Genomic DNA, 12,154 nt, shown 5'->3' on the forward strand with positions numbered 1-12,154 from the left:
CAATAACGATCGAAATGTGATTTTCATAGTTAAGCATGTTGCAAGCCATTAGGCTGTAACCTTCAGAATTAAACTTATGCCCTTTACCTAGTCATCATCCTGTAAGTCTTTAATTACATGTTCTAGCCTATATGGTGTCTTTTTAAGAGATAATCAGACATAACCTGCTCTGACCTGTTGCATTACTTTATGCAAGAATGCCTTTTAGAGAGAGAAAGTTGAAGCGTGAAGACAGGTGCAGAGTAAATTATATATTGTTAGTCCATATAGAGAAAACTGTACAAATGTTTTATGCTGATGTAATAAGGCTGCAGTGGAAGACAGAACAAATTAGCAAATTACACAAAATGACATTTCAAAATTGTTTGATATATTTTAGCATATTTTTAATTATTTATGCAAACAATATATTTAAGTCCAACATGCATGCATTAGAGGACAAACAAATTGATTCACAATGAGCAATATTCCAAAGGAGTCAATGACGTAATGCTAAACTTCAGTTGCCTGAGCTTCATAGGTACATGGGTTCATAGGTGATGTCTAGGCTAATGGCACAAGAGCCTTTACAAGCCTAGCCAATAATACCCAGGATATGGCAATGTTATATCTTAATTCCCCAGATATGGGATGGGGTAGTATCAGTGTAGTGGGTCTTTGGGTGTTGAAGCCCTGACTCATTTTATAGACTGCCTCTGTACATAAGGAACATGGGCAGTACTCCAGGAGTGAATTTAACCCTCCAACGATTGGAGTTCCTCCATAGGAAATCACTGCCATTGAGTTGTGCTGACCACGATGCCCTTTTGGGGGAATTTCTGAGTTAGTGCAACCATGGAGTTGGTATATATCAATTTGGGGATCGTGAGGGGCTTGCCCTCCATATTAGGGTGCAGAACAGCCTACTCCCATGTAAAAAATATTTAAAAAGTGTTTTTCAGCAGTGTTTTTTCCCCAATGAAAGTAATTTGGGGATTCTGACCCTCAGTATATTCACTTTTCTCCACTCATAATGGAAACATCATTCCCCACCAGTGCAAAAGCCATTAGAGTACATTTTCTTTGCAGGGCAAGGGCCGCCAGTGCCCAGTCATGAGTCTGTCAGGTTAGGTGACTAGACATACAAATAACTGCAGGAGCTACCAATACCTCCCCCTTAAGGAGGGCACATGCACCCTGCAAGAACTGACAGCATCCCTGTTCCTTACAACAAACAAGGCAGTGCTTTTACAAGAACCAGCCTCTGCCTGCCCCTGGAGCAGCACTGCAAACAGTGAGGAGGCCACCAGATCCCTTAACCTGGTTTGGTGCATGAACAAAATGCTATACCTCCCCTGCACTGCACCTCAGCTCTTTCAAAACCTGAATTACTATTCTAAGATGGATCACCTGGGGTACATTCAGGTCTCTGTCCTTCTGCATCACAGAGCTGTACTAAATGTAAACACTATTCAAACATCACACAGTACCTTCCACACTGTACTGGTGTGATTTCTGTATTACAGTCTACAACTGTAATGAAATAAAGTCACAATTTAATTTTATTGGTATCCAGTGGAGGCAGAAATCATGATCTGAAAATTGTTGTATATACTTATATACTTTTACTAGTATCTGGGGTGATATTTTCAGACATGGTAGGTGACATATAAATATATATCTGTGTGTGTGTGTGTGTGTGTGTGTGTGTGTGTGTGTGTGTGTGTGTGTGTGTGTGTGTGTGTGTGTGTGTGTGTGTGTGTCTATGTATATATGTGTGTGTGTGTATATATATATATATATATATATACATATATATATATATATATATATATATATATATATATATATATATATATTTAAAAAACTCATTTATTAACTATTCCTTAACTCCCATTCTGTGGAAAAAGTATGCTCGACTGATGTTTATACTGTATTTGCTAGATGTAAATTTATATGATAGTTTGCTGTAATCCATCATAAAAAGTATGTTTTTTTTTCCTGCTGCTTCTGAATGTTGCATGTTTAATTCTAATTTGAATGACATTATAATTTGTTAAATTCAAATTAATTCCAATGACAGATTTTGCTTTAATTACAGAATATTCAAAATGCATAGTTCTGCTTCTGAATGATGCATGCTTAATTCTAATCTATTCTGTTTTGTTTGTGAAAATATTCTAGTGTGTGGAAAGCCTGTTCACCTATTGCCAGGAATAATCAAGCGAATAATTGGTGGCCGGAAGGCTGAACTTGGTTTCTTCCCCTGGCAGGTTCTGATCATGGTGGAGGATATGTCTAGAGTGCCTAAAGACAAATGGTTTGGGGGTGGTGCCCTTCTTTCAGACTCTTGGGTGCTTACAGCTGCTCATGTTCTCAGGTCCCCAATACGGGACACTTCTTCTGTAATTCCAGTATCCAGCAATCATGTCACAGTCTACCTGGGGATGCATGATGTGAACAATAAGGATGACATTATGGTTCAATCAGTAGAAAAAATAATTTTGCATGAACATTTTGATCCTGAAAATTACAACAATGACATAGCTTTAGTTAAGCTAAAGAATCAAGTAACCATGAATGAATATGTGATGCCAGTGTGTCTCCCTCAGTTCTCCCATGAGTTAGAAGGACCCCACCCCAACACTCTTGGACTCGTTGCTGGATGGGGTCTGTCAAATCCTAATATAACTGCAGATGACATTTCCAGTTCCAGTTTGAGAACAGCCTCAGACATTTTGCAGTATGTTAAGCTACCAGTAGTGCTTCAGACTGAGTGTAGAATAAGCTATGAATCCCGATCAGCAAAATACAACATAACCGACAACATGTTTTGTGCTGGCTATTACGAAGGAGGTAAGGACACATGTCTGGGAGACAGTGGAGGTGCATTTGTAATTCAAGATCCTGACACACAGAGATGGGTAGCCCAAGGGCTGGTATCGTGGAGTGGACCAGAAGAATGTGGAAGCAAACGTGTTTATGGAGTATACACCAAAGTCAACAACTATGTAGACTGGGTGGAAGAAAAACTAGATAACTTTGCTGATTAAACTCCTAATAATCAGAAGCAATTCTACTCCTTTTATTTAAATGCACAGCACTATCATAAATTCCTTAAAAAAAACAGATGCTCCAACCAAAAAGCTTTGCTGCTGCTTATATTTTCATTACACACCCATGCTGTTACAGCACTGTGTGCACTTTGTATGTGGTAGAGTTTCACATCAGATTATATGATATTAAGCAACAGATATGTGATAAAGATTAGTTATCTGTATTTCTTAGTAAAGTCAAAGTCATGTCTAAGAATAAAGTGATCAGATAGTAAAACATCAATGTCATATATTAAGGAGCTGAGTATTATGATCAGCCTTCAGAATTATCTAAGAAATCATCTTGGACAGATATAGACACTTGCTGTTAAACTATTTCATTATATACCTGTCCTCATATACTCATAAGCTGCAAGCATTCATTTTAAAGTAACAGATAGCATAGCTTCCTGTTTATATTGCAGAGGAAGTAGCAAATGCTTCTAAATTAGAAAGTCATCTACATTCCAGGTGTTTTGTGCGTAATCCTTATGGATGTAAACTACAGCATATTCCGTTAGGATTTACACCTTCCACTTGGACTGGCACTAAGTCTGTACTCCTCTGAAGTAAGCTAATTGTAATTGATAGATCTCAGGGTCAGATGCAAAGAGAATATGAAAGAAATGTAAGCAGATTCCTTGACATTTTGATACTCGTACAGTTGCAGTACCCTTCAGTTGTATATGTGTAAGTCAGGAAAAGGCTTTCTAACAGCAAGTCACCTATATAGTCATGAACCAAAAAAGTAAAAAGTGCAAAACGATTGGAAATATGATTTTAATCACTAGATGGTAGATCAGAGTACTTTTTCCATTCCAAAGAGCATTATTGTAGTTGTAAAGTTGTTGTGCTGGAACTATTTTATATGCAAATGAAGTTGAAACAAGTAGTTTGTTATACAAGTATATGGAATGTATAATCTCTAACAAACTATCGTGCAGGGATTTTTCTTCTATTTTCTAAAACAGTTTATTGGCCTGCCTTAATCACAACTTCTGCTTGCTCCACTAAGCATATATCTCTCATTCTCTGTCAATATTTATATATGTATATATATATATTGCTTTGGCAATGAAGATTTACAGACCACCTGCTGAAATCAAGATTTTTATCATACTTAGTTTCACTTGCAGATTAAATTCAGTTTACAGGACTGTGTGACTGCAAGAATAAGAATCTCATCAGCATACAGAATTATGCTTAAGTTGTCTAAAATTTACTGGAATAAATATAAAAAGAAATCATAGACTGCCATCTTTGATATCAGTAGAAGCATCTTTAAAATGTTGTCAGGTAACTTTATCACCAAAAAAATACCTTTATGTAGGTATTAAGCTTTTAATGAAATATTGTACATTTTGCTTATTTTTTTACAACCAAGAACAACTACTGGTATCCAAACTAACTGCACTGCCATGTTACAGCATTGATATGGTTCTCTCCATCCAGTGGACAAGGTCTGTTCTGTGACAGTTACAAAATAATGCAGTATACCTGAATAATGTGTTGTGAATACTTCACAAGCAACTGACTACTTGTTATGTACTCTTCCTACCATGAACAGAAGACAACAGTGAAGTAATTGTTTAACTGTAACTTGATTCACACTCCATTGAGTGGTGAATTAAACTGTCAGGTACCAGGCACAAAACCACACCCATGCACAAGCTCTAGCAACAGCAACAATGACCATAACAGAATAAAGAAGCAAAAATGCTCTCCCCCCAAAAAAACTCACATTACACTAATAGATCTAGCAGCCCCATAAAAGCACATATCACGAGATTCTCAGAAAACCTCCATCTTTTGGGGTGAAGCCACCCTATAAACCAAGCAATTTATCATAGAAACCAAGTCAGGAAAACAACTATCACAATGTGGATTCTATTACAGCTCCCCAACAGTCCAGGAGCTGAAGACAGAATTCTACACCTCAAAAGTGTAAGACCTACACCTAACAAAATATTTAAACCCATTGTCAAAAACCAGAAACATAAGATCAAGGGGAAAAATAAAAATAAATAAATAAATAATAAAAGAAAAGAATCTGTTCTTATCTTAATAAAACGGCTGATATGAGCTATATATAAATCTTCTCTAGATATTACATTTAACCTCAAAACACACACGCATATATATATATATATATATATATATATATATATATATATATATATATATATGGATGTACGTCTATATATCAAAAATACAACCAATCGAGTGGCATTGGATTGAACACATCTTGTTGATCACAAGCCCCCGCATGCACCCCTATACCCACTACTAAGTATATAAACCAAATCCAAGATCACACTACAGTGGGAAAAAGCAAATCCCCCAATTCCCCCAGTATACCATGATCTCAAACAGAAATAAAGCTGGTACGTGTGATTGGCTGATTTTCTATCAGCTGTACTGGCTTTTTTTTCTGCTCAACAAGATAAACGTTTGATCACTTGTCGGTAAACCATACATATATATATATATATATATATATCCCATATATAAACTGACTAAAATTCCCATATCTCCAGCGCTGTTAAATATACAGCATTTAAAATAGTTTAAATTGCATAATCCTGGAATTCTGTCAAAAAATGATTATTTGAAATAGTGTTGGGAGAACAGATCACAATGTTTCATTTTAAGAGTGGTAGAGTGGTGTAGCACATGGCATTGCTGCCACGTATTGCTTGGCTTTCCAGTTCAGTTCCCAGCTAATGTGCCTTCTGTGTACAGTCTGCATATGCCTAATGTGGCCTTTTGGTGGTTTTTCTTGGTGCTTTAGTTGTCTCACATCCTAAATGTCCTGTAAATTGCCCATAGAGGTCCATGACATGTGAGAGTGAGTCAGACTTGAGTGTGTGTGTGTGTGTGTGTGTGTGTGTGTGTGTGTGTGTGTGTGTGTGTGTGTGTGTGTGTGCACATGTCCCATTGGGTGCTGGAATAGACTCTGGTTGCCCCATGAACCAGCATTGAACTAAGCAGGAAACTAAGAAGAAAATAATTAATATTTACATTTAATATTTTCCTGTTAGATTAGTTTTGCTGATACATGCCACAAAATAGTTTCATATTGATTATAATAAACTACAGTTATTCATAAATAATATATTGATTAAAATGCCACTGAAGAGACTCAAAAAAATTTTAGCCAAGTATATGTGTTGATACCCTCTGTATACGCTGTTTTGTACTCTGTGTGGTACATTTAAATATAGCACACTTCTAAAAAGGACAGTCATTCCCTTGTCCAATTCCTAGTCAAATCAACAACATTTAATGCTTCTCCACAAAGACTTAGAGGATACTGTTCTCTATTGGTTATACAATAACAAGAGCAAAGTGGAAACCAAGGATTGTAACTACAAAAGAGACACACTCCTCAGTCTAGGAAATTGTTACTATAAATAGCTTCAGACTTTTCTTTTTGTGTATGTTGCTTCATAACAAATAGACTGGTTTTCTCGAGATTCAAGTCACAATGTAAAACTTAAATGACATTCATCTGTCTTAAATCATAGGGTTCAAAGGATATGAGCAGAATGATATACTGATCTGTACTTTGTCTGACAACTAAATATTCTACAAGTGGGATGGGAACTTGTCTGCAGTCCCAAGTTAACAAATTATGACAAAATGTAAAACACACTATAAAACTGTCTGTCGGTCATGCTGTTTATTAAAATAAGCAGCACTGTCACACAGCACTGAATGTTGCTGTCTAACAGTGTTTGATTCTCCAGTACATTTTCGTTCATTTTTTTTTTTCATCTGTTAGCTATGTTTTTTAGATAATCTTTTTGTAAATGATCTTTTTTTGCATATTTGTACAACCTGTTTTACTATATGTTGTTATATTTTTTGTAATGTAAGAATTTAATATCTGTAAATGTGTATTCTGCCCAGTCCACCTACCCTAAATAAAAATAAATAACAGTTATTGTAAATAAACTGGAGGTTCTTAACACTGTATATAAGTGTGCAAGCTTTGTGTGTGTGTGTATGAATGTCCTGCAATAGGCTGGTGTCCTATGCAAGATCAAAGTCTCTGCCTTTCAGTCACTTATTACCAGGATAGGCTCCAGGTCCCCCACATCCATAAACTGGATAATGTGGGTATCAGATAGTCAATGAATGTTTGGTGACTAGCTACTGTTGAAAAGTGGTGCATCTTCATTGTTTTGTAATCAATTGCAAATCTTCACTATGTTGACAGTTTGTTAGCATAGCATGTGCCTGTATATTGGGCTTTGTTTTACCAGAGCTAACAGAATAGTGTCAGATATATATTCTGATACTGCATTGTTGAATTCTTGGACATGCTGGCAAACAATCCTTGATAAGCACTATAAATACTGAAATTACATATGTCAATCTCAAAGAGTTCAAATTAAAAATGAATCACCAGGGATCCTAATTCCAAGTGCACTGCTAGACTGAGATAAAAAGTTATTCTGTAAACTTTAGTTTCAGATAGCTATACACATGACTCAACAAAATATTTCATATAAGAACAGTGGTATATTAGGAGGACATGCTGAAGTGCACATCTTAGAACTGCAAATCCAATATTTTTAAAGAAAAATGCAAACGGGGGGTGCATTATCCTTATCTCTGAATTGCAATGACTCAGGTCAAGAATAGTCAGTAATGGAAGTGGAGGATGAAGCCAACTGATATGAGAAGTCTGTGGTAAGTAATGTCATCTACAGTAAATAGCTACTGAACTGCTCTTTCACTGCATTTTCCATCACTTGTCTCAAGGCACTCACCACAGATATGGCTGTCAAACAGATAAACAGTACAACAATTGAACAAAATCATCATGTTTAGAAAACTGAAATAAAGTATGGAATCAGTTATTGTAATTACAAAAATGTATTTGAATAGGCTATACCATTGGATGTGTTAATCAACAACTGGGGTCAATAGGGCACTTGACTATTCCTTTTGCCACAGTACAAATTTTATCTAAATTAATAACACAGAACATTGTCATCCCATGAGTGTTTTGTAAAATCCTGGTTATATGAGCAAGTGTGCCTATTTTATGAAAACCAACATCCTCCTTATTAGTGCCATTTATTTCACACAAAGACTATTTTTCTCCATCTTTGTCTAATGGCTTAGTTGTTTATAAATGGTTTACACCAACTCAGAGTGTGTGACTTTGCCTTCCTTATTCAGTAAGTGATGTATGTCTTCAGTCCTTCTCAACACGTGCTTATTTGATAGTGCAATGGGCCATGTAGAAGCATGACAATATAATACTCCTAGATATGTTCTTGCCTAGATATTTCTGTCTTCTCATATCTAAATTGGGAAATATTAAGCCATAATGGTGCTGTATTTTTGTACTGTTGAAATCTGCACTTTTTTATTACTTAGGTAAGACAGGGCACTGTAATCTGCATGTTATGATTTTGTTCACACACTGCCTATAATTTCTTTTTATGTAAGCAATCTAACATTTGCTACATGTCATGTGCCTCTGTATAATATGTATATCTTTTATTTCTCTAATATGCTTGGCATCTTTAGGATGCAACAATGTCAAATTATCTAATGAACGCAGTTCTGTGATTAAACTGATTACCAGAATACATGATGCGCTATCAAGTGACCTAGTGAGCTTCATACATTGATGAAACACGTAATCGTGTCGTTACTTTTGCTACCACTTTTGGGTATAGTGCCAGCACATGACATTTAATGGCCCATATTAATATTCTTCAGTTGTAAGATTTTTAATATCCCTAATCATACTGTACTTTGATATCTATGTATTTCATAAAACCAGCAGCTCATATCAGTTATCATATTGCTTTTACCACATTCCTCCCTTAATAAATAATTACCCATTGTTCTTATATGTGTAGAACAAGTCACTGCTGAAGTAATACTACTCTACCTCCTTTAAATAACTTCTGGTACAGGTTGGCTTATTATCAACAAGAATGCCTACCCTCCTTACAATAGTATCTATTTAGACAGGTGTGTCACCTGTATGGTATGATGTAGAAATGACTTGGTTACCAAAAATGAACTTATAGTTTTTCTCATTTAGTTTGACACCATTGTCTTTGCACCAGTTGTTAATACAGTTTAACCAATGTTAGAGTGATTGTGAGGCAGAGGAAAAACAGATAACAACATCCAATTTACAGTTGATTACAAACCTAGATAATCATAGGCCAGGATTCATAGGTTCATACGTAGGTACTAGGCTATTGGCCCTAGGTCCTATATAAGCCTAGCCAAAAAGGTACCCTGGCTTTCGCCACCCAAAAAAATTATTTTCCTGTGCCCCTGTCGAGCAGAGCCACAGAGGTGATCCTTGGGGTGAATTTCCTATTTCCCATCTAATCATCAAGATTTTTCTTGAAGAGTGCTAATGAGGAGCTTTGTTTGATATAGATAGGTAGTTTGTTCCAGAGTATGGGAAGTCTCTGGGACAGGAATCTATTCCTCCAGCATGTTCTGTTTATTGTGTTGACAAGGTTTAGGTCCCTAGAGCGTGTAGCTTGGAGGGACTGGGATTTCCTTAAGTGGAGCATGTCCAACAGCTCCGGGTTTGACATAGCTTTGAATGTTAGGCAGAGATCGCCTCTGAGTAGGCAATATTTGACAGAGTAAAGCTGGAGTTTTTTGAGACGGTCTGCGTAGGGCATCTGTTTGAAGCTGGTAATCCTCTTTGTGAGGTATTTCTGCGGCCTTTACAGTTGTTGTAGATGTCTTGTGAGGTACATACCAAAAGGGGCATTGTACTCTATAATGGGTCTAATGAGTGACCGGTAGAGGGGAACAATGACCTCTTTTTTCCTGGATGAGAAACCTTTTGTGATGAGGTGTGCCACGTAGAAGGATTTCCTGACTACTGCGGCAATATGATTATCAAAGGAGAGACTAATGTCTACCTATGTCCCAAAGTCTCATCACGCTTTCGGTGTTAAGTAGACTACCATCTATGTGGTAGCTCATGCATCCAGAGTTTTTACCAAAGGGGATGACAATGTATATTTTGGCATTGAGCTTGAGGCCATGGCTTTGACACCAGGCATCTGTCTCAGTGAGGCTCTTTTGTAAGATGTCCACATCGTTAGGAGTTTCGATTATGGCTCCTAGTTTGCAGTCATCTGCAAACTTCATTAGCCAAAGAACTTCTGTGTTAGCCTGTACTTCAGAAATGCAGATAACAATCAGCAGAGAACCCAGTACTGAACCCTGCGGTACTCCACTTGTCACTGGTCTGAAGTCGGATTTGGAGTCTGCTACTTTCACAGTGATGGGTTCTGTCAGTGAGCCAGTTGGCAACTCATCTTGTGATATAGGGATTTATACTGAGTTTAGTGAGTTTATCTATAATTCCAGAGTGGGGGGTGGTGTCAAAAGCCTTGGCAAGATCTAGATAGGCTGTGTGCTGCGAGGATTGTTGGCCTTAAGATCTGCAAAGCAGATATCAGGTAGGACAGGGCCCAACACGGAACCCTGTTGTCCATCACTGGTAACTTTTGCTTTCAGAAGTGGTATCAGCATCTCTAACTACATGGGTGCTGTCAGACAATCGACTAGCTATCCCCCACATAGCATATGGATTTAGATTCAGGTTTATAAGTCAGTCAATAATGCCTGCAAGAGAATTCTGTCAGAGACCTTTTCAAGAGACAGGTATGCTGTATGTACAGCATAAGCACTAGCCATGCTTTTTGTATATTTTTAGTGGAATTAATAAGGTTAAAAAAGGCAGGACCTTTCACAAATTAGAATTGATGAGAGTCCAGGGTTAAGGGCTTTGCCCTTGCTCAAATCCTGATTGTCCCCAGCATCCAACTTCCATTATAGTTCCCTCCTTTGCCTGTTGCTATACATCCATCTTTTCTACTTGTCTCTGTCATTATTACTACTCCTCCTCTGCAGCTCTCCTGGCATCCACATGGATATTACTATTCCTATGATGTCACTTTCTCATTTACACTAGATGTATTACTGCAACCTGTTATCTCACCTTCTATTTAAACCTTGTATTTTGATTCCTACTGTACAATTCTGGGTCTTAAAACTATTTGCTCTGGCACAAAATGTTATTATATCTGTTAATATTGTAAATATTGTATATACTCTAGTGTCTGTTTATTTTTTTCATTACAATTCCTGCTACTGTAAAGAGTATGGGATTAGGGATCCTCGTTGTATTTTTTTCTGTTAAATTGCTACTATTCTGTTAAATTGCTGGAATAGTTCTGTAGTTACTTACATTTTAGTCTCTTACTGTGCTGTTTTATTTACTAGTATATAGTGGAGCTTTTCTCCTCGGGCCTCTGCTGAAAATGGACATGTATCCAGCCAGACTAGCCTGGTCAACAAATGTAAAATAAATGTAAAATAAAAATAAAAAATAAATAAATTAAGAAATGTTCAATGTCCATATTACTGAGGTGTGAGATAATACATTCCATGTGTTTGTATATAAGGCTAATACAACTAATGGGTCTATAGTTACCAGGTTCGTATTTGGGTCACTCTCGTGTAATGAGATCAGGATGCCTGTTTTACATGCTTTGGGGATGCATCCAGTGAACATACTTGCATTAAAGAGTTTAGGTATGCTAAGCTATCTCCCCCAAACTCCCTATACAGATGGGAGTACCCCAAGGGTCAATTCTATGGCCACTGATATTTAATATTTTACTAATCAGCTGTCTACCTCTACCCCACACTCATCACTAGTCCAGTATGCAGATGACTCCACAGTCATCACCATTGCTGATACCCTTCCCAAACTCCATACTACAACACAGGACTCCTACCTGCCTATTGAAAAGTGGCTCAACCAAAACCATGTAATTTTAAATCTAAAGACGACAAATTTCTTACTCTTCATACGAAAAAACAATGTCCTACCTGAAACCATCCTTCACCATCACCTCCCACAATAACACACCCATCACATTAGAAAGCCACACTGAACTACTAGGAGTCATTATTGATGACCAGCTAAAATATGACCTGCATGTTCTAAGTAACATGAAGAAAACTCATCAAAAACTTGGACTCCTTTATAGAAACAAAAACTT

The 12,154-nt window shown here is 37.0% G+C and overlaps 1 protein-coding gene across 3 annotated transcripts in view; it reads left to right on the top strand.

Annotated features, from left to right (window-relative positions):
* Positions 1–12,154, top strand: part of MASP1 (MBL associated serine protease 1) — a 1,330,562-nt gene that overhangs the window by 977,687 nt on the left and 340,721 nt on the right. For 2 of the 3 annotated variants that reach the window (XM_044070394.1, XM_044070396.1), the window contains exon 11: positions 2,164–3,038. The exons of the other annotated variant lie outside the window; for it this stretch is intronic. In XM_044070394.1, the coding sequence (XP_043926329.1) occupies positions 2,164–3,032 (869 nt within the window). In that variant the 3' untranslated portion in view covers positions 3,033–3,038. Of the gene's footprint in view, positions 1–2,163; positions 3,039–12,154 lie in introns of those variants that run through there. 3 annotated transcript variants of the gene reach the window in all.

Source organism: Protopterus annectens, chromosome 4.part1 (genome assembly GCF_019279795.1).
Source record: "Protopterus annectens isolate FY-2018-M chromosome 4.part1, PAN1.0, whole genome shotgun sequence".
NCBI classification, from domain to species: domain Eukaryota; kingdom Metazoa; phylum Chordata; order Ceratodontiformes; family Protopteridae; genus Protopterus; species Protopterus annectens.